Consider the following 22,986-nt stretch of genomic DNA (forward strand, 5'->3'; position numbering starts at 1 on the left):
ACATCTATCTTGTCCAGGACTGGAATCTACACAGACGGTGCACTATAGCCAATCAGATCTACAGTAGACCTTTATACAAACAAGCCATTTGCCACACGGGCCTGCCATCATTCACTTTGAACTGGACTATGTGTTATTACAGGCAGTTGCAGTAGCACAACTTTAGATCATTAGAATGCATTCGGCCAAAAGCCACAAAATTACACATGAATGGATTTCTGCAAAAATGTAAACACCACGGGAGTCCACTTACATTTGGGAACTTTACATTCCTATTGATCAAACAACCATGACAAGGTAGGCTCTTGTCTCCCTCAATTATGCACATCAACAACAAGGTCAACATCTAATGCAAGCCAGAACAAGATGAGCTAAAATAAAAAATAAAAAGGAACACTAGATAAATTCTCTGAAACTTAAAAAAAATCTAGTTGGCCGTCAAAATTGCACTGATAAACGATGGAGAATTGTAGCCTCCTCGTCCTTCTGCAGCTTGCCTGCCAGTGCATGCTTGCCCCAACAAAGCACCCAAGCTAAAGGTCTAGAGTCGGCTAAATTGAAAGCTAGCTACTTCCAGACACAAATGAGAGAACACCTCACTCTGACCATTTTACTCACCGTAGCAGAGCTGGTTGGGCTGTTTTCATGTTATCTACAGTAGAGTGTTTTTTGCCTATGTTTACTGACACGGTCATATTCAGCAGGTGTTGCGCGTTTGTAAATTCATCAGTTGTTCAGTGCTATGTCAGAGTATATAGTCAGTGTGAATTTATGAATGCAAGAAATATGCTAATTGCATCACAGTATAATAGTTCTTGCTAGCTAACCAAATAACACCTGCGTCTCTCGCTGTGTATAGCCACCGAAATATGATATGAGGGGAAAAAGTCACACTCACCCACTCCTCCAATGGCATGAGAGGACATCCTCCTAGCAGCTAGCTAGCTAGCAACTCTAGCTAACGTTAGGCTCTATGTTTTTAGCTTGCTACATAAATAGATACTCTAACCTATTAGCCACATTGACTGACTTGTGATCATTGCCCTTGCTAGTTTGATTGTATTGACCTTTCCAGCCTCAGTTACATTCATTCGTTTTTTGTCCAGAACATTGAATCATTGAAACTGAAACAGTACATCCCGAATGGAGGCAGCAAACAATGTACCGGCAGCAAACAATGTTCCAGGCCAGCTGTGATTTACAACCTGATAGCAATATTTTTTGAACTACCAAGAAATGTATTGGTGAATTATATTAATCATGCATTGAACGGCATCCATCTATTCAGCCAACAATGCCTTGGTGTAAGTCATGGGACATTGAGTCAAATAGAACCTATTTGTAAAACCTCTTATAAAGTTGGTTTTGTAGCTTAATAAACTGGAAATTGTATATTTTTGACTGATATTATGATTGTCTGTTTGTTTCTGCAAAGTAGTTCAAATGCTATATGTTCCACTTAAAACTTTAGGTCAGGTTACTGTGTGCTAAATGTGAAATGTTTTTTTTGCAATGGGAAGTAATAGTTGTACATTTTGATTGTGAAATGCTTAATGGCTGTGTTTTTGTAAACTTATGATTGGAACCTACTGGTTTATTATGTCTGAGTTTATGGACTGCTTATCCTTTAACATCATGCTGTGTGTGACTCCTGTCTTTCCATCGGCCCTATGCGGTGGTGTAGTGGTGCCTAGAGAAGTGGGTATACTCAAATGTTGCCAAAACGTTCCCAAACGGCCCGCCCAGCGAAGGAAAAGCACCATGTGTGAAAAATACTATGTTTTCCTGTTGTTTTTTTTGTTTTCCAAAACATTTTTAAGATATTCACTCTCAAAATCACACATTCTTTTTTATAGAACGTGGTGGTCTAAATCTACAACAATGCTTAAACCACATCAATGTGATTTGATGGGCCTGTCAGGGCCTGGCTTCCCAGTGATTGGGCCTCTGTCCACAAAGGCCTATCAATGTCTACGCCCCTGATACCCATTGTTCCTTAGTTAGCATTTACTGGTAGAGATCATAAATTGAAACATCTTTCTTACCCTACCGATGTTAAAACCAGTTGAGAGCTGCACACTCTTGCTGCCTGCGGATTATATCCCGTTGAAACTAGGCTGTGTGCGTCGAGTTTATTTTTATTGGGACAGTGCACATTAATCAAGGTTTCAGTAAAAGTGCCGGTTTTAGCCAGCCGGCTAATTTTTTACCGCAGTCCCTGGTCAGGTTATTAAAAACAATTACAATAACAATACAGACAATCAATCAGCAGTGAACACACGCAGAGCAACATAGGACAAGCAAGACGTAGTATGCAGACAAAGTAACAGCACAAAAAGCAACACGACAAAATCCATAAAAGCAACATAGTGTTCCCACACCTCACAAACTACAGACAACATTGAAAGCGGCAATACACAACTATGGATTATGTTCACAAATCTGATTGGCCTTTAGCGATGTATTCATGTTTTTTGTGAAAGTGTGATAGGTAGTGCAGTTGTGTGTCTGATGGCAATGACTTCCAAACATGGGCAGCTCTCACAGAGAAAGCAGATTGACTAAAGGTGCTTTTCCTTAAGGGAACTATATAGTCACCTCTCATGGCAGACCTTGTGGATCAGCTGCCATATGGTTTTCTGTGTAGAGGGGAAGCCTGCCCATTTAGGATCTTGAATACAATTATTGCACAAGATTTTCCAGCTCAGGAGGTGCGGTGCGAATGTGAATATATTTCACGTACTTTGCGATTGTGTAGGCTATTTTGTGCATAATTTCTCTATTGTACTACATAATTGATCAATTGTACACCACTACACTACTTTGATACGCATCAATAGGGACTAAGAAATTAATATGAGCAATGACCACTGACAAAAAAATCGTATACATACGTTGCGTATACCCTGCGTATACCCTCCACTACACCACTTTCCTACATGATTGCGCTGGTATTGCGGTTGCTGTCCTTCCAGAATCACGAACCTGTCACACAATGAAGGCCTATAGGTTCGTCTCTGCGCAATCATGCCTATAATATATATAAAGGCTCTTAATAACATAATCATGTTTCAAGAAAGGAGTGTATAGATTATGACTGGCGAAGGGATTTTATGCGCTGACTGAATGGAAACCGGTAATTATTCGTTGTTTTACTCCGCTTGTCTCGGGAAGAAATTATGAGTTCTCACTGTCGGAGACCGAGTCAAGACCGAGTACAAATGTCAATGACACCGAGACGGTCAATACGTGGTCTTGAGACAGAGTACTAACGTGACAACACTGGGCAGAGGCAGCAGAAACACACACATACTGTGTTACATTTACTTTGAAATAACTTCAATACCTACAAAAATATATCTCAGTGACAATCTGCTTTAATATTTTTCTTCTTTATCAATGTCACAAAAATGAACAAAAGCGTTTTGAAAGGATTCCTGTTCAGCATTCTACAAAAAAACAGGAGTACAGCCCTCCTTAACTCGTAGTGGTATGAACTTGTATGACACCTAAACAATAGTGCCTGGCAGATGTGTATTGTGTACACTCGAGTTGTGTAGCAAGCTATTTGGATGTGGAAACGTTTCATACAATCGTCGGGCGCCCACTTTACGATTGGTGATAGCTACTAGACGTCAAATGCGGCAGGTAAGAGGATAGCTACATTTCTTAGTTTTGCCAAATAACAAAAAAACAAGCGTTCATTATTAGCCACTTCCTGTATCACATCTGGCCAGTCTTGGCCGCAGTCTAGCAGTTAGCAAACTGGCTAAAGGTAGATTTCTAACGTTAGCTAATACGTCTCAAATTAAGCGAGGATTTAAACAACGCTCTAGAATCTTGCTAGCTAACGTTAGATGTTTATCGTGTGTATTTATGCATGTATTGTTTGCCTACATTGCGAACTATTTTACGCTAGCTAACATTAGCCAGCTACAGTAGTTAGGCTAACGTTAGAACTTTGTTTTTGTTGCTAGGATTTCTTTTGTCCTTTCCAGTGTCAGCCACGATCGTCAAATAAGGGCAATTTAAAATATTGCCCCAACAGTCGCAGCCTCGCGCCTGCTATGAGATCACCCTAACAAAAAATAGTGGGGTAAAGATGGCTGCAGAGCTCTTTCCCACCAAGAAGCTGGCCCCAGTATCCTCAACCAAAACAGCTGTGCAGCAATACCAGCAGCAGAACCTGAATAACAACACCATTCACAGCTGCAACTGGCAAGGGCTCTATCCTACCATCCGAGAGAGGTAGGTAACCCCAGTAAGCGGTAGTTCAACTGGGATTCTACTGCATTTTGAGGGGCGGCGATGTGTACATTTTAATAGATTGAAAATGAACAAAGAAAACACATTTCTTGGGTCTACCAGCTCTTACATGCAGATACTGAAGCCATGGACACTGTTTATTAATCATATGACTCGTGCTTTCACAGGAATTCAGTCATGTTCAACAATGAGTTGATGGCAGATGTTCACTTTGTTGTTGGCCCCCCAGGAGGGACTCAGCGAGTACCTGGGCACAAGGTAATCAATTCCCTTTGAACCTGTCCAACATATGTGAGTACTTCACTGCACAAGACAAAACACAACATGTACAGACAGATGAGTCTACTAAATGACCAAAATGTTAAATAAAATGCAATTAGATGTCTCCACACCAGTCTCTTTATGCCAAATCCTTTTGCAAATATCTACATTTATATATGTGTAAATGTATATTCTCTCCACCTTCTATCCCTCATACATCCTCCCACCATAACTTGCTCCCTCTTTGCTTCTCTTCCTTTTATCATGTGACTCCCTATCTTCCATGTTGTCCCTCAGTATGTGCTGGCTGTGGGGAGTAATGTGTTCCACGCCATGTTTTACGGTGAACTGGCAGAGGACAAGGAAGAGATCCGTATCCCTGATGTGGAGCCTCCCTCGTTCCTAGCCATGTTGAAGTACGTGGCCGGTACCTCCTGACATCTCATTAGATGCAGTCCCAGTGTTCATTGTACATTTCAGAATGAGGGCGACCTTAGTTCATTTGAAATGTAGGCTGATTCGTGGTATTTGCAAGTAAGCTATAAAGGAAAAATGCCTCGACTGAATGATGGGACCAAGTTTTTTTTCCAGATTAAAAGTTTTACTTGGCCATATTCAGGTTAGAATGTGTTCCTTTGAATATTCAGCTGACAATGCAATGGCATGTGAAATTATAAAGTTAGCCTCCCCATAAATGAGAAGTTGAAGTGAACTTGTCGAGCTCTAATCTGACTCTCCCCACTCTGGTCTGGCAGGTACATCTACTGTGACGAGATCGACCTGTGTGCTGACACTGTCCTGGCTACGCTCTATGCCGCCAAGAAGTACATCGTGCCCCACCTGGCTCGGGCATGCGTCAACTTCCTGGAGACGAGCCTGAGCGCCAAGAATGCTTGCGTTCTGCTCTCCCAGAGCTGCCTGTTTGAGGAGCCCGACCTGACGCTGCGCTGCTGGGAGGTGATCGACGCCCAAGCTGAGCTTGCGCTGCGCTCCGAGGGCTTCACAGACATCGACTCGGTGACCCTGGAGAGTATCCTGCGCCGCGAGACGCTCAATGCCAAGGAGATGGTGGTGTTCGAGGCGGCATTGAGCTGGGCTGAGGCCGAATGCCAGCGCCAGGACCTGACGCCCACCATTGAGAACAAACGGCTGGCGCTGGGCAAGGCCATCTACCTGATCCGCATTCCCACCATGACGCTGGATGACTTCGCCAACAGTGCGGCACAGTCGGGTGTGCTGACGCTCAACGAGACCAACGACATCTTCCTGTGGTACACGGCTGCCAAGAAGCCTGAGCTGCTGTTTGCCAGCAAGCTGCGCAAGGGCCTGGCGCCGCAGCGCTGCCACCGTTTCCAGTCGTGCGCCTACCGGAGTAACCAGTGGCGCTACCGGGGCCGCTGCGACAGCATCCAGTTCGCCGTGGACAAGCGAGTGTTCATTGCCGGCTTTGGCCTGTATGGTTCCAGCTGTGGCTCAGCAGAGTACAACGCCAAGATTGAACTCAAGAGGCAGGGCGTTCTGCTGGGCCAGAGCCTCATCAAGTACTTTTCAGATGGCTCTAGCAGCACATTACCAGTGTGGTTTGAATACCCTGTGCAGATCGAGCCCGACACATTCTACACGGCCAGCGTCGTGTTGGACGGCAACGAGCTCAGCTACTTTGGCCAGGAGGGGATGACTGAGGTGCAGTGTGGCAAGGTCACCTTCCAGTTCCAATGCTCCTCGGACAGCACCAACGGGACAGGTGTGCAGGGGGGGCAAATACCTGAGCTCATCTTTTACGCTTGAGGTGTCGAATGTGAGGGAAACGTAACCCTCCATCTTTACTGCCACAGTAAATGCACCCCTCCGGCTGTTCAGAAAGCATCAGCTCTTAACTATGGCTTTAAAAGTATACCTGGTTAGGAAAAAAACAAACATATCCAATTTATTGTGGTGGTTATTTAGTTCACTATACAATTGCCTTATGAGTATGTTGGACCTAGTGTGACTGGGTTGCAGTGACCAAATATTTTCTTATAAAGGATAGGTCATAACACATTTAACACTTTTCACACATTTTTGTTCTACTGTTTATGAAGCACAGTTCTCATTTAACAAGAATATTAGTGTGTTGCAGGTATCTTTAAAATTTATTTTTACTTCAAACATTCCTTTTTTTTTTTTTTTTAAGAAAACACTACAACATGAAAACAAAATATTTCAACCTGTGCAAGAAACTCGACATTGATATAGAGGATACTTAATGCATATCAAATATTTTTGTACTTTGTAACTTGATAAATAGTTAAAAAATTTGATGGTGCAATTTCTAAGATTTTGTATTGTTAATATTATTACCTCAATCCAAGTAACCCCTTGGGTTTTCTGTGAGATTAATAAAACTGAGAACAGACAAAAACGCAATGTAAACCTGTGCTGAGGTTTAAGATACGTGGGTATGTTGCCATCTCAGTATATAGCAAACTTTTTTTTGCACTACTATTGGTCCTCTTTTCAAACGGGACAGCCTTTTTGTATCTTGCTTATATTAATTTAGGGCTTAAAAAAATAAAATAAATGAATGAATCAGTATGAATTGTTGAAGAATGAGATTCCAATGAGAATGTTGCCATGCGGTGAGGTTGACAGTATCAATGGATCAATGAATGTGTACTGTTGTTGCATATAGAAAATACAATTAACCAGTTCTCTAAAATTGTGTGAAGTGTCTTTTTATATAAAAGTATTTTAAAGGGCTCAGACTGGGGCTATAGAGCAGGTTTGTATAATGTAAATCAAGAGTAAAAAAAAATACTATTCAGAGATGTATCAAACCACCATTTACTGTTGGCAGTCCCTCAGAACATGGTTTATACAAGTGTCTCAATGTTAATTACGGTAGCATATTTTCACATTCAAATACACAAACTATTCTATCTTCAACTTCGTGTTCCTGATTAGGCCTCTTTTGTAGAGTGATAGTTCACAATAAAAGTGGGCAAGGCTTTTGTCTCAGGCCTCACACACACCAACAGTATCTTCATCACAAAGAGATAGTGTAGCGTAAGGCCGCTGCACATAGCTGCTGGTTAAGAGCAGTCCATAGCTTTTCACCCAGAAACATAGTCCTCAATAGTCCAGTTAAAAAGACCTACATGGTCTTCTGTTTCTTTCGTGCTTGAAACTGCTCCGTTTTGTTCTTAATAGACTTGATGAGCATGGACAGTCCTGGGTCCATTTTCTTGGTGGGTTCAGCCACCGCATGGCCACTGGCATCCGTTTCCTGTTTCTTTGCTCCCACTTCCTGTGCGGGCGGGGCCTGTGAGCTCTTGAGTGCCTCGTCCTGGTTGCGCTGGCGCTCCTCCCTGCGGCGCTGCTTCTCGACCTGGATGCTCTGGGTGGCCTTGGTCTTCTTGTAGCCCGGGTCGGAAGGGTCCAGGTTGTAGAGGTGGGAGGTGAACATGGCCTGGAAACGAGGGTCCTTCACATCCACCTGTCAGAGAGAAGAAATTGGGGGGTGGGGGGGTGAGATTTCATTGAAGTCTATAAAAAATCCTCGACAGTAAAACAAATTGTGCATCTTAAGGCAACAGAAAAATGGTCCTTAATTAATGTTAATGAACTTTGGCAAAGTTGTATGTGTAACCAATTCCACCTTATTCCAGGAAATGTAACCTACACTCCCCTATCAATACATGTATTCATGAAGCCTCTGATTTGAGACTTTACAAAATTATTAATTGATGTCAATGGGAAACGATGGTAAAAAAAAAGAACCACTTCAAAATACTGCCTGTTGAGTACAAGCTATTTCTTTGCCATGAAAAGAAACCAAAAGGCTGCTCTGACCTGGAAGTTGTCCTCCTCCAGGCTAGTGTTGTCCTTCTTCAGAAGCTTCTTCCTCTTCTTTTTGCTCAGGTTCTGCTCCTCTACGATCTTGTCGTAGTTGAAGTGTTTGTGCTTGTCGTCGTCGTCGTCCATGAGCAGGGCCATCTCAGCCTGTGGGTTTATGGAGAAATAAAATAGGTTACTTTTGTTTGGCTTAATCACGAACCGTGTCAAGGCATCTGCTCACAAAACGTAATGTGCAACGTCCTGAATACCAGTAACAGTATTAAGTCCATTGCATTAGTGTATACGAGTGCTTTCAACTCCACGTCACTGACACCTACCTTTTGTTTCTCCAACTCCTCCTCCTCTTCAGGTGTCCTCTCCTCCACCTTTTTGTTTTTCTTGCTCTTTGCTTTCTTTTTCAGATCTGGGAGATTAGGAAGAAAACAAGTCATGGCCAAATCATGCATAAAAGCATATTGTGATTCGTTTTACCAGTGCACTCGAGTAAATGTGGCAACTGATTGAGTATGATTCACGACGCGACTCACCCATAGAACCAAGCTCTTCAGCAAAGAACGGGTCATCAAAGTCGACGTCTGCAGGAAGCTCATCGCCACTGAGGTCCGAATCATCAGATTCCTGGAAAGGGAAAGGAAAGGGGAAAAAAAGTCTGTCACCCTCCAATACAATGTGTGTGAGACATTTAACAACCTTCTTTAATCTAGTGATCTCACCTGCTTTCCTTTGGTCTTTTTCTGCTTTTTCTTGTCCTTCTTCTTCTCAATGAACTCTTCCCAGGGTGTCAGCTTGTCCTTTCCTTCTAGCTTCTCCTTCACCAACTGTTCAGTTGTCTCCTTCAGTCCTGAGGTGAGGAAGATGGGAGTGTAATTGAGGCTGCTTAGTGGTTGGTTGTGCCAACTAAATGCAATTTGTATTGACGAGTCAAAGTCACAGTCTGACAACAAAAAGTTGCACTGTCTGACATATGGGGAAAGGTCGCACTGACATAATGAAAAGTTGCACTACTGACAATGAAAAAGTCTGTCTGACACAGGGGAATTTTTTATTTGTCCCTACCTGGCACCCATGTGATCTCCATCTCCATGCCCTTGTCCTCCTTCTTCTGGTCTTTCTCCTGGATGCTCTTCAGTATCTCTCTGTATTTCTCTATCTGCTTACCGCTGCTCTGCTTCCCTTTCCTGACCTTCTTTTCCACCTCCTTGCTGGCCTCTTCTGGCTGTTTAACTAGGTGACCAAAAGGGGAAATAAAAGTCAACGCAACAAACATAAGCAATAAACATAAAATAACATCTCTCCTTTACATGACAGTAATAGTGATTTGTCCCCGTTGGCAATAATCTACCAGCACAAAGAATAATACCCTTAAAGTCCTTCGGGTATACAGGATTGAAAGGTATTTTATAAAAGCTAATCAAAATCACTTCAAGTGTTGTTTTCTTCTTACCCTCAGGAAGCTCCTCTTCCTTCTCCATCTCCACTCCATCCTCATCATCATCATCGCTGGAGGAGGCCAGGTAGGCGTTGAAATCCATCTGTAGCAGCTCGTCCTTGTTGAACTTCCTGTTCATGGCAGTGACACGCTCATGGTCTGTCTCGTCCCAGGTCAACTCCACCTGGGGTGGAAAACACACAATAGGTCATAAATGTAAAGAACCTGAAATATACAGAGTCCTTTCTCAACTAAAGAAGATGATAGGACTAGAGGGAAATGTACGAGATGCAAATATTCAGCAAAAAATTTCACCCTGAACAATTCATATTTATTCTGAACAAAAACATTTTAAAAAATGCAACATGTAAAGTGTTCCATGTTTCATGAGCTAAAATGAAAGATTTCCCCAAAACTCAATTCACAAAAATTTTAGGCACAAATTTGTTTATATCCTTGTTAGTGAGCATTTCTACTTTGCCAAGATAATCCATCCACCTAACAGTTGTGACATATCAAGAAGCTGAATAAACAGCATGACCATTACACAGGTGCACCTTGTGCTGGGGACAATAAAAGGCCACACAAAAAATTGTCAGACAAGTTTGGTCTCAAGTTTTGAGGGAGCATGCAATTGGGTGGCCTTGGTCTTCTTGTAGAGCTGTTGCCAGATAATTGACATCCGGCTTCTTCACCTGCAGGACTGTCTAAGACCAGCAACTCGGACAGCTGATGAGACTATGGGTGTGTTCACGGATTAATCCTGGTTTCAACTGTACCGGGCTGATGACCGACAGTGTATATGGCGTCGTGTGGGCGAACAGTTTACGGATGTCAACGTTGTGGACAGTGTCCCATGGTGGCAGTGGGGCTATGGTATGGGCAGGCATAAGCTACGGACAATGAACACAATTGCATTTTATAGAAGGTCATTTGAATACACAGAGATACCATGATGAGATCCTGAGGCCCATTGTCATGCCATTCATCCGCCGCCATGACCTCATGTTTAGCATGATAATGCATGGCCCCATGTCGCAAGGATTTGTACACAAATCCTGGAAGCTGAAAATCTCCCAGTTCTTCCATGGCCTGCATACTCACCAGACATGTCACCTATTGAGCATGGTTGGGATGCTCTGGATCAATGTGTACGACAGTGTGTTCCAGTTCCCGCCAATATCCAGTAACTTCGCACAGCCATTGAAGAGGAGTGGGACAACATCCCACAGGCCACAATTTTTATTTATTTTACCTTTATTTAACCAGGTAGGCAAGTTGAGAACAAGTTCTCATTTACAATTGCGACCTGGCCAAGATAAAGCAAAGCAGTTCGACAGATACAACGACACAGAGTTACACAAACATACAGTCAATAATACAGTATAAACAAGTCTATATACAATGTGAGCAAATGAGGTGAGAAGGGAGGTAAAGGCAAAAAAGGCCATGGTGGCAAAGTAAATACAATATAGCAAGTAAAACACTGGAATGGTAGTTTTGCAATGGAAGAATGTGCAAAGTAGAAATAAAAATAATGGGGTGCAAAGGAGCAAAACAAATTAATTAATTAAAATTAAATACAGTTGGGAAAGAGGTAGTTGTTTGGGCTAAATTATAGGTGGGCTATGTACAGGTGCAGTAATCTGTGAGCTGCTCTGACAGTTGGTGCTTAAAGCTAGTGAGGGAGATAAGTGTTTCCAGTTTCAGAGATTTTTGTAGTTCGTTCCAGTCATTGGCAGCAGAGAACTGGAAGGAGAGGCGGCCAGAGAAAGAATTGGTTTTGGGGGTGACTAGAGAGATATACCTGCTGGAGCGTGTGCTACAGGTGGGAGATGCTATGGTGACCAGCGAGCTGAGATAAGGGGGGACTTTACCTAGCAGGGTCTTGTAGATGACATGGAGCCAGTGGGTTTGGCGACGAGTATGAAGCGAGGGCCAGCCAACGAGAGCGTACAGGTCGCAATGGTGGGTAGTATATGGGGCTTTGGTGATAAAACGGATTGCACTGTGATAGACTGCATCCAATTTGTTGAGTAGGGTATTGGAGGCTATTTTGTAAATGACATCGCCAAAGTCGAGGATTGGTAGGATGGTCAGTTTTACAAGGGTATGTTTGGCAGCATGAGTGAAGGATGCTTTGTTGCGAAATAGGAAGCCAATTCTAGATTTAACTTTGGATTGGAGATGTTTGATATGGGTCTGGAAGGAGAGTTTACAGTCTAACCAGACACCTAAGTATTTGTAGTTGTCCACGTATTCTAAGTCAGAGCCGTCCAGAGTAGTGATGTTGGACAGGCGGGTAGGTGCAGGTAGCGATCGGTTGAAGAGCATGCATTTAGTTTTACTTGTATTTAAGAGCAATTGGAGGCCACGGAAGGAGAGTTGTATGGCATTGAAGCTTGCCTGGAGGGTTGTTAACACAGTGTCCAAAGAAGGGCCAGAAGTATACAGAATGGTGTCGTCTGCGTAGAGGTGGATCAGAGACTCACCAGCAGCAAGAGCGACCTCATTGATGTATACAGAGAAGAGAGTCGGTCCAAGAATTGAACCCTGTGGCACCACCATAGAGACTGCCAGAGGTCCGGACAGCAGACCCTACGATTTGACACACTGAACTCTATCAGAGAAGTAGTTGGTGAACCAGGCGAGGCAATCATTTGAGAAACCAAGGCTGTCGAGTCTGCCGATGAGGATGTGGTGATTGACAGAGTCGAAAGCCTTGGCCAGATCAATGAATACGGCTGCACAGTAATGTTTCTTATCGATGGCGGTTAAGATATCGTTTAGGACCTTGAGCGTGGCTGAGGTGCACCCATGACCAGCTCTGAAACCAGATTGCATAGCAGAGAAGGTATGGTCAGATTCGAAATGGTCGGTAATCTGTTTGTTGACTTGGCTTTCGAAGACCTTAGAAAGGCACGGTAGGATAGATATAGGTCTGTAGCAGTTTGGGTCAAGAGTGTCCCCCCCTTTGAAGAGGGGGATGACCGCAGCTGCTTTCCAATCTTTGGGAATCTCAGACGACACGAAAGAGAGGTTGAACAGGCTAGTAATAGGGGTGGCAACAATTTCGGCAGATAATTTTAGAAAGAAAGGGTCCAGATTGTCTAGCCCGGCTGATTTGTAGGGGTCCAGATTTTGCAGCTCTTTCAGAACATCAGCTGAATGGATTTGGGAGAAGGAGAAATGGGGAAGGCTTGGGCGAGTTGCTGTTGGGGGTGCAGTGCTGTTGTCCGGGGTAGGAGTAGCCAGGTGGAAAGCATGGCCAGCCGTAGAAAAATGCTTATTGAAATTCTCAATTATGGTGGATTTATCAGTGGTGACAGTGTTTCCTATCTTCAGTGCAGTGGGCAGCTGGGAGGAGGTGTTCTTATTTTCCATGGACTTTACAGTGTCCCAGAACTATTTTGAGTTAGTGTTGCAGGAAGCAAATTTCTGCTTGAAAAAGCTAGCCTTGGCTTTTCTAACTGCCTGTGTATAATGGTTTCTAGCTTCCCTGAACAGCTGCATATCACGGGGGCTGTTCGATGCTAATGCAGAACGCCATAGGATGTTTGTGTTGGTTAAGGGCAGTCAGGTCTGGGGAGAACCAAGGGCTATATCTGTTCCTGGTTCTAAATTTCTTGAATGGGGCATGTTTATTTAAGATGGTTAGGAAGGCTTTTTTTTTTTTAAATATCCAGGCATCCTCTACTGACGGGATGAGATCAATATCCTTCCAGGATACCCCGGCCAGGTCGTTTAGAAAGGCCTGCTCGCAGAAGTCTTTCAGGGAGCGTTTTACAGTGATGAGTGGAGGTCGTTTGACCGCTGACCCATTACGGATGCAGGCAATGAGGCAGTGATCGCTGAGATCTTGGTTGAAGACAGCAGAGGTGTATTTAGAGGGGAAGTTGGTTAGGATGATATCTATGAGGGTGCCCGTGTTTAAGGCTTTGGGGAGGTACCTGGTAGGTTCATTGATAATTTGTGTGAGATTGAGGGCATCAAGTTTAGATTGTAGGATGGCTGGGGTGTTAAGCATGTTCCAGTTTAGGTCGCCTAGCAGCACGAACTCTGAAGATAGATGGGGGGCAATCAGTTCACATATGGTGTCCAGAGCATAGCTGGGGGCAGAGGGTGGTCTATAGCAGGCGGCAACGGTGAGAGACTTGTTTTTAGAGAGGTGGATTTTTAATAGTAGAAGTTCAAATTGTTTGGGTACAGACCTGGATAGTAGGACAGAACTCTGCAGGCTATCTTTGCAGTAGATTTCAACACCGCTCCCTTTGGCAGTTCTATCTTGTCTGAAAATGTTGTAGTTTGGAATTAAAATTTCTGAATTTTTGGTGTTCTTCCTAAGCCAGGATTCAGACACAGCTAGAACATCCGGGTTGGCAGAGTGTGCTAAAGCAGTGAATAGAACAAACTTAGGGAGGAGGCTTCTAATGTTAACATGCATGAAACCAAGGCTATTACGGTTACAGTAGTCGTCAAAAGAGAGCGCCTGGGGAATAGGAGTGGAGCTAGGCACTGCAGGGCCTGGATTCACCTCTACATCGCCAGAGGAACATAGGAGGAGTAGAATAAGGGTACGGCTAAAAGCTATGAGAATTGGCCGTCTAGAACGTCTGGAACATAGAGTAAAAGGAGGTTTCTGGGGGCGATAAAATAGCATCAAGGTATAATGTACAGACAAAGGTATGGTAGGATGTGAATACAGTGGAGGTAAACCTAGGTATTGAGTGATGAAGAGAGAGATATTGTCTCTAGAAACATCATTGAAACCAGGAGATGTCATTGCATGTGTGGGTGGTGGAACAAATAGGTTGGATAAGGTATAGTGAGCAGGACTAGAGGCTCTACAGTGAAATAAGCCAATAAACACTAACCAGAACAGCAATGGACAAGACATATTGACATTAAGGAGAGGCATGCTTAGTCGAGTGATCAAAAGGGTCCAGTGAGTGGAGAGGTTGGTTGGGGGTCACGGTGATTTAGACAGCTAGCCAGGCCATCCGTAGCAAGCTAGCATAGGATGGAGGTCTGTTGTTAGCCACCTCTTGCGTTCCGTCAGCAGATTAGTGGGGTTCCGTGTGGTAGAGGGGATTAATCCAAATCACACAAAAAAAAAAAAAAACAATAGATATAGTTATAAAGGCCCAAGAAGAAAACATAATAATAATAAAAATAAATAAATTGTCCGATTGTCTATTCAGATAGCAGCCGGTAAGACAGCTAACGGTTAGCAGGCCGCAGATGGGCGTTCAGGTAACGTCGCGACGGAGGAGCCAGCCGGATCTCCTTCAGGTAGATAACGTCGGCAGTCCAGTTGTGAAGGCCCGGTGGGGCTCCGCGTAGGCAGTAAAACGGGTCCGGATAGGTGACTGCAGCCCAGGAGTGATTGACGGAGCTGGCTAGCTCCGGAATAATTGATGTTTGCTCCGGAATCAACGAAGGCCGATAGTCACACGGATAGCAGCTAGCTAGCTGTGAGATCCGGGTATGAATGTCCAGAGAGCAGTCGAAATCCAGGGACATGGAGAGAAAAATTGGTCTGGTATGTTCCGTTCCGAGCCGCGCTGCGCCGTACAGAACTGGCGATAGATTTTCGAGCTAAAGGATAGCTGATGACCACAAACCGTGGTTAGCTGAATACTAACGATTTGCCAGTAAAGGAGCTAACTAGCTTCTGAACTAGCTTCAGATTAGCTTCTGGCTAGTTTCAGGCTAGCTTCTTGGAGTTTCTGGCTAGCTTCTTGGAGGATTACAGATTTGAGGTAAATAATACTTTTTTTATAAATATAAATTGGTGAGGCGGGTTGCAGGAGAGTGTTTTGAAGATGAGTTGATGGAAAAAAAAAAAAAAATGTATGTGAAAAAAGTTGTAAATATATATATATACACAGGACACGACAAGACGAGGACAAAAGACGTCTGAACTGCTATGCCACCTTGGAGTCAATCAACAGCCTGGTCAACTCTATGTGAAGTAGATGTGTCACGCTCCATGAGGCAAATGGCGGTCAAACCAGATACTGACTGATTTTCTGATCCACGCTACTACTTTTATTTTGTAAGGTATCTGTCACCAACAGATGCATATCTGTATTCCCAGTCATGTGAAATCCATAGATGAGGGCCTAATTTATTTATTTAAATTGACTGATTTCCTTATATGAAGTGTAACTCCGTAAAATCTTTGAAATTGTTGCATGTTGCGTTTATATGTTTGTTCAATGTACTGCAGAACCACCGCTCCACAGGTGGTAAGCCTGGGACCGACCATGGAGGAAATATTGCTATGACCATAAGAGATTATTAGACCGAGTGTGTCTAACCTTTGACGTGGCTGCTGCTGTGGAGGTGAAGAGCTTGGGGGTGTAGGCAGACAGGTCCACGTCTGTGGCTAAGTCCTTTGGCTCCTCGTCAAACGTCACATCATCAGGGATAAACCTGTTCCCACAGAAAAGAGGGACCACCACAACAGTTAGCATGGGAGTATAGCGACATCCTAATGTTTAGAATGAACCAGCAGCACACATAATGGTATCATGCTAATAAGTAGTTAGCATGTACAAACGCAATACCTTGATGTACGATATACTGGTAATATATTAAGCAAGGATAAGATTCCTCACTATGTGTGCCATTATGTTATTCTATGTATTGATAAGATGTTGTGTACCACCTCTCTTTTGAGGACAGCTTCCTTACCATGCTTTACATTATCAAGTTATACAGTACATTCTATTACACTTTTATTGAACACATTTTCCTCCAGTGTACACTTCAGTATAAATGAGTGTCTGTCTATTCCCTCACCGCAGGTCCAGGATGGAGCAGCTGCTCTCGTACTCAAAGCCGTCACACTCCTGGTAGATTTTAGCAGCTGTGTCAAGCGAGTCGCACTCCACCACCGCATAGTAGTACTTTAGCCGCTTGAATTGGTAGTCCCGCATCTTCTCTCTGTAAATCCTGCAATACACAAACACATAAATGAATACCAATTCACTTTTCATAGAAACTATTTCACTGCCTACCTTTGATCTGTTAGGACCACTACATGTTATCTCTGGTTCATTTCTGGTTGAACAATACAGGGAGGATAGGGATGTGTGAATGGGGTATCTAGATCATACATCTCCTCCTCTGTGTCTTTGTCCGGATCCTCCGGCAGGGCAATCAGCTCCAGGGGACCCTGGGTCTGTTCCTGCTGAACCCGCTCCTTCCCAAACTCTGAGGGGTAGATCTAAACAAACACACAGTGTTAAACATACACAACATTTGTGACTTGGTCTGGTGAAGCAATGTCACTTCCATCATATTTGAGTGACAGCCAGCAGGCAAATTAATGTAGCCTTACCTTCACAGAGAGCACAACCCCTCCTTTAGGCTTGAAGGAGTTAAACAGAGCCAGCAGGTCCTTGGCTTTCATCCGGTCCCAATCCATGTTACACACGGCCAGCCTTTGCGTTACCTGTTGTAGTAAAAAACAACATTGGAACATGCAATTTCTTATGTCATTTTAGATGACGAAAGGAAATGAGAAGAGGAAGTCCCTCTGGACAATTGAGACACAGCCTTAGACCTCACCTCCTCACTCCGCGGCGCGTCTTTGCACAGCTCGCCCCAGTCGTGCTGGATCTCCTCCTCCTCATGTTTCAAGATGGCTTCCACATCATCATCGTCGTCTTCGTCCGAGCTGGTCTCCACATTGCCTTTCCCCCTGGCCAGATCAGGCCCACTGCTGTTACTGTCCTCATCTGACTCTGAACCGGACTCGTCCTCGGAGCCGCTCTCCACATCTGCTTCATCCTCGTCATCGTCTTCCTCATCCTCACTGCCATCTGAGATGCTGGCCGCCTGGTCCACATCGTCCCCGTCCCCCTCAACGTGAGGCACCTTGTCATCTTCCTCTTCGTCACCTGTAAAAACAGCATGTATTGATTGCAGCAACAAACTTCAAAACAATGAGCATATATATATATATATATATATATACAGTTGAAGTCGGAAGTTTACATATACCTTAAAACTCAGTTTAATCCTGGTAAAAATGTAATCCTAGTAAAAATTCCCCGTCTTAGGCCAGTTAGGATCACCACTTTATTTTAAGAATGTGAAATGTCAGAATAATAGTAGAGAATTATTTATTTCAGCTTTTATTTCTTTCATCACATTCCCAGTGGATCAGAGGTTTACATACACTCAATTAGTATTTGGTACCATTGCCTTTAAATGGTTTAATTTGGGTCAAACGTGTTGGGTAGCCTTCCACAAGCTTCCCACAATAAGTTGGGTGAATTTTGGCTCATTCCTCCTGACAGAGCTGCTGTAACTAAGTCAGGTTTGTAGGCCTCCTTGCTTGCGCACGATTTTTCAGTTCTGCCCACAAATTTTCTATGGGATTGAGGTCAGGGCTTTGTGATGGCCACTCCAATACCTTGACTTTGTTGTCCTTAAGCCATTTTGCCACAACTTTGGAAGTATGCTTGGGGTCATTGTCCATTTGGAAGACCTATTTGTGACCAAGCTTTAACTTCCTGACTGATGTCTTGAGATGTTGCTTCAATATATCCACATAACAGTCCTATTTTTTCATCAGACCAGAGGACATTTCTCCCCATGTGCAGTTGCAAACCGTAGTCTGGCTTTTTTATGGTGGTTTTGGAGCAGTGGCTTCTTCCTTGCTGAGCGGCCTTTCAGGTTATGTCGATATAGGACTCGTTTTACTGTGGATATAGATACTTTTGTACCTGTGTCCTCCAGCATCTTCACAAGGTCCTTTGCTGTTGTTCTGGGATTGATTTGCACTTTCCGCACCAAAGTACGTTAATCTCTAGGAGACAGAACGCGTCTCCTTCCTGAGCAGTATGACAGATGGGTGGTCCCATGGTGTTTATACTTGTGTACTATTGTTTGTACAGATGAACCTGGTACTTTCAGGCGTTTGGAAATTGCTCCCAAAGATGTACTATATTCGTGGAGGTTTCCAATGGTTTTTCTGGGGTCTTGGCTGTTTTTCTTTTTCTTCCCCATGATATCAAGCAAAGAGGCACTGAGTTTGAAGGTAGGCCTTGAAATACATCCACAGGTACACCTCCAACTGACTCAAATTATGTCAATTAGCCTATCAGAAGCTTCTAAAGCCATGACATCATTTTCTGGAATTGTCCAAGCTGTTTAAAGGCACAGTCAACTTAGTGTATGTAAACTTCTGACCCACTAGAAATTGTGATACAATGAATTATAAGTGAAACAATCTGTCTGTAAACAATTGTTGGAAAAATTTGCCAAAACTATAGTTTGTTAACAAGAAATTTGTGGAGTGGTTGAAAAACAAGTTTTAATGACTCCAACCTAAGTGTATGTAAACTTCCGACATCAACTGTATATATCTGAAACAATTTCTGAAAACCTGTTTCCACTTTGTTATTATGGGGTATTGTGTGCAGATTGATGAGGTCTCCACTTGGTGGCAGCAGCAGCTCTGCTAGGACTGAGCAAGCAGGTCAAAGTAAAACCGTCATCCTCTCTAGAGCGCTATCTTCATGTCTTCAATCCAACTCATTGCCCAATGTTTCATCATTTTTAAGTAGAGACTATGCACACTCACAGGACGTTACATACTCACACTCCAACACACACACACAAACGTAACATGCACACACATTCATACTGACTCTACACACACAATCCTCAAATACGCTGCTGCTACTCTGTTTATTATATTTCCTGATGCCTAGTCACCTTATACCTATACATAAGACCCTTTTCCAGTACAAGACATATTGACGGCACGTACAGATGCGCACGACTCTTTGCGGCAGTTGGAAAGCCATCGCCATCTGCACCCATTCAACTTAGCTTAGATTTACGTTTTTATTACTTCTTAAAATAACTGAGGTTCTCATACGCTTACAATGTTTTGATTCTTGCTTGAACAGTCACTAAGATTATATTTACTCATACTCTTCTTATTTCTATTTCTCATGTGTCTTTGTTCTACTTTACTTTACTACTGATATTGATTACTGCATTGTTGGGAAAGAGCTTTTTTTTTTTTTTTAACGGCATTTTACTGTACTTGTGCACGTGACAAAACTTCAAACATTTGTTTTTAACGTATTTTCTTTAGCAGGGGCCCTGAGGCATAATGCATCTTATGGGTCATAAGTAGACGTCGACCGATTAATTGGAATGGCCGATTAATTAGGGCCGATTTCAAGTTTTCATAACAATCGTAAATCGGTATTTCAATGACGGCCTAGGAACGGTGGGATAACTGCCTTGTTCAGGGATAGAACGACAGACTTTCACCTTGTCAGCTCGGGGGAACCAATCTTGCAACCTTACAGTTAACTTGCCCAACGCAATAACGACCTGCCTCTCTCGTTGCACTCCACAAGGAGACTGCCTGTTACGCGAATGCAGTAAGCCAAAGTAAGTTGCTAGCTAGCATTAAACTTATCTTATAAAAAACAATCAATCATAATCATAAGTTAACTACACATGGTTGATGATATTACTAGATATTATCTAGCGTGTCCTGCGTTGCATATAATCTGACTGAGCATACAAGCATCTGACTGAGCGGTGGTAGGCAGAAGCAGGCGTGTAAACATTCATTCAAACAGCACTTTCGTGCGTTTTGCCAGCAGCTCTTCGTTGTGCGTCAAGCATTGCGCTGTTTATGACTTCAAGCCTATCAACTCCCGAGATGAGGCTGGTGTAACCGAAGTAAAATGGCTAGCTAGAGGGACGGAAGCTATACTGTTACACTGGCAATACTAAAGTGCCTATAAGAACATCCAATAGTTAAAGGTTAATGAAATACAAATGGTATAGAGGGAAATAGTCCTATAATTCCTATAATAACTACAACCTAAAACTTCTTACCTGGGAATATTGAAGACTCATGTTAAAAGAAACATATGTTCTCATGTTCTGAGCAAGGAACTGAAACGTTAGCTTTCTTACATAGCACATATTGCACTTTTACTTTCTTCTCCAACACTTTGTTTTTGCATTATTTAAACCAATTTGAACATGTTTCATTATTTATTTGAGGCTAAATTGATTTTTATTGACGTATTATATTAAGTTAAAATAAGTGTTCATTCAATATTGTTGTAATTGTCATTATTACATAAAAAAATAATTGTTATAGGTAACGGCGTTGAAAAAAATCATAAATCGGTCGACCTCTAGTCAGGTCATACAATAAGGTCCCCTCTTCTACTTACCCTCCTCACACAGTCTGACTCCTCTGATAGGCTGGTCTCCTTTAGGCCCACTCTTTATGGACTGTGAAGCTTTTCCTTTCTTCAAAGGCTTTTTAGGCTCATCCACTACCTTATCCTCTCCCTCAACAGAGCCCAACTTCGCTTGGGTCTTATTTTTCTTCCTCTCCTCCTCCTCCTCTTTATCCTTTCCATCCTCCCTTTCCTCCTCAGAGTCAGAGAGATTGTAGAAACGTTTCAGGTCCTCGGAGGAGGTGTGGTTGATGGGTCGGCCGCGCTTGTCGACCGTGTACTTGAGCTTGAAGCGATCGTCGTGGAACATGGACTGGAAGCGCTTGTCAATCTTGATTTTGTGCTCTTTCTCTGGCATTTCCCAGAAGCGGGGGTCCTTTTTCACTTTTTGGAAGCGGTCATCGCCGCTTTGGTCCTTTTTGGAAGCCATGATGGCTAAGTCGTCGGAGCAGTATCTATAAAGAGGACAGACAGTTTGTCAATGGAAGTTATTACATCAAATATATTTTTATATATTTGGCACATGCCGAATACAACAGGTGTAGACCTTACATTTTAAGAAAATACCCCCAAAAAAACAAAGAGATAAGAATAACAAATTATTAAAGAGCAGCAGTAAATAACAATAGGTGGTCTATATACAGGGGGTCCCGGTACAGAGTCAATGTGTGGGGGCACCGGTGTCGAGGTAATATGTACATGTAGGTAGAGTTATTAAAGTGGCTATGCATAGATAATAACAGAGAGTAGCAGCAGCATAGAATATTGGGGGGGGGGGCAATGCAAATAGTCTTGGTAGCCATTTGATTAGCTGTTCAGGAGTCTTATGGCTTGGGGTAGAAGCTATTTAAGAGCCTCTTGGACCTAGACTTGCTCCGCTACCATTTGCCATGTGGTAGCAGAGATGACTAGGGTGACTGGAGTCTGACAATTTTTAGGGCCTTCCTCTGACACTGCCTGGTATAGAGGTCTTGGATGGCAGGAAGCTTGGCCCCGGTGATGTACTCGGCTGTACGCACTACCCCCTGTAGAGGCCGAGCAGTTGCCATAATGATTCATGCTATGTAATTTATGATGACAAAGGGCAAAGAAAACCACATTTTGACATTCATTTCATAGTACTCTCTTGAATTGCCTCATTTTCTATACATTGTACAGCAGCAAGTGAACACTCTACATTATAGCATATGTGACAGAGCCAGAGGCCATCTCAACTTTAAAGTAGTCCATTTTCTTCTTCACGGTTGGCTGATCCCTTCTAATGACCAGGTTGGACATGACTCAAACTGGATCATCAGGAGGGATCAGCCAATGAAGTTGGAAGTCCCATCCAGTTGACTACATTAAAATGGTGGAAGCCCTCAATGGCGCTAACCTTTTGGCCACTATCATTCTCTATGGGCACCCAAGCTAGGTAGTTAGTTAGTTAGCTAGGTAAGCTCAGAATGACATAAGCTAATTCCCACTCTCTATTAGTCCTAATAGGTACACTGCACCACAATGCAATACCCTAGGTGCATAATACTATTCTAACGAGTGAGTGTTTTATTGCATAGCTTACAAGCAAGCTAACACTTTTGATACATAAGTCAGACACACGAGTCAGATATGTAAACAACACTTGATAAGGGCCATTCCAAGACCTGCAGTTAGCACAAGGAACACAATTAAACTGAGAAATATTTGGCAGAGATAAAGAGTGCAAAAGTATTTTAGTGAATAGAGACTTACCAAAACAACTTCTCCAGTGAAATCGTACCAATATCCACGTGTTCTCCCAGCATGCACCACTTCCGTGACCTTTTTCTTGTCCCACCCCTTTTCGCAATACGGCAAGCCAGGAAGTACAAAACCACAGTTCAGTCCGTATTCAATACATAATGTATTCAAATTCAATACATGTATCATTCGAGCTTTAAAATGAAATCAGCACCATATGCATTAGCCTTTACA

General features: G+C 43.1%; 2 protein-coding genes across 4 annotated transcripts; one reads left to right on the forward strand and one right to left on the reverse strand.

The window, feature by feature from the left end:
* Positions 1 to 3,473: 3,473 nt before the first annotated feature.
* Positions 3,474 to 7,164, forward strand: LOC109889883 (BTB/POZ domain-containing protein 3). 3 transcript variants are annotated; one of them, XM_020481669.2, is made up of 5 exons: positions 3,474 to 3,648; positions 3,978 to 4,248; positions 4,434 to 4,524; positions 4,825 to 4,943; positions 5,283 to 7,164. In XM_020481669.2, the coding sequence occupies exons 2-5, from the start codon at positions 4,103 to 4,105 to the stop codon at positions 6,313 to 6,315; spliced, it is 1,389 nt and encodes a 462-aa protein (XP_020337258.1). In that variant the 5' UTR covers positions 3,474 to 3,648; positions 3,978 to 4,102; the 3' UTR covers positions 6,316 to 7,164. The 3 variants fall into 3 exon arrangements, with proteins under 3 accessions (XP_020337258.1, XP_020337268.1, XP_031684783.1); XM_020481679.2 differs by having other exon boundaries at positions 3,999 to 4,248; XM_031828923.1 differs by having other exon boundaries at positions 4,049 to 4,248.
* LOC109889874 (ESF1 homolog) lies at positions 6,682 to 22,879 on the reverse strand. The gene is made up of 14 exons (XM_020481658.2): positions 22,765 to 22,879; positions 21,025 to 21,488; positions 17,372 to 17,703; positions 17,142 to 17,255; positions 16,918 to 17,027; positions 16,601 to 16,753; positions 16,117 to 16,231; positions 9,809 to 9,977; positions 9,421 to 9,588; positions 9,078 to 9,205; positions 8,892 to 8,982; positions 8,682 to 8,767; positions 8,359 to 8,508; positions 6,682 to 8,002 (listed from the first exon to the last, which is right to left on the reverse strand). The coding sequence occupies exons 2-14, from the start codon at positions 21,461 to 21,463 to the stop codon at positions 7,661 to 7,663; spliced, it is 2,397 nt and encodes a 798-aa protein (XP_020337247.1). The 5' UTR covers positions 21,464 to 21,488; positions 22,765 to 22,879; the 3' UTR covers positions 6,682 to 7,660.
* Between the last annotated feature and the right edge of the window lie 107 nt (positions 22,880 to 22,986).

The sequence above is a fragment of the Oncorhynchus kisutch genome, linkage group LG1 (assembly GCF_002021735.2).
Source record: "Oncorhynchus kisutch isolate 150728-3 linkage group LG1, Okis_V2, whole genome shotgun sequence".
Taxonomy (NCBI): Eukaryota; Metazoa; Chordata; class Actinopteri; order Salmoniformes; family Salmonidae; genus Oncorhynchus; species Oncorhynchus kisutch.

What these genes read in the sequence shown, in the direction of transcription:
- LOC109889883 (XM_031828923.1), top strand. An exon ending in AGCGAGTACCTGGGCACAAG is followed by an intron (nt 4,525 to 4,824) that starts GTAATCAATTCC and finishes GTTGTCCCTCAG; the next exon opens with TATGTGCTGGCTGTGGGGAG. An exon ending in TCGTTCCTAGCCATGTTGAA is followed by an intron (nt 4,944 to 5,282) that starts GTACGTGGCCGG and finishes CTGGTCTGGCAG; the next exon opens with GTACATCTACTGTGACGAGA.
- LOC109889874 (XM_020481658.2), bottom strand. Translation starts at nt 21,463, where the DNA reads ATGGCTTCCAAAAAGGACCAAAGCGGCGATGACCGCTTCCAAAAAGTG. An exon ending in ACGCGCCGCGGAGTGAGGAG is followed by an intron (nt 17,256 to 17,371) that starts GTGAGGTCTAAG and finishes TTACTACAACAG; the next exon opens with GTAACGCAAAGGCTGGCCGT. An exon ending in TGGAGGAGGACAACTTCCAG is followed by an intron (nt 8,003 to 8,358) that starts GTCAGAGCAGCC and finishes TCTCTCTGACAG; the next exon opens with GTGGATGTGAAGGACCCTCG.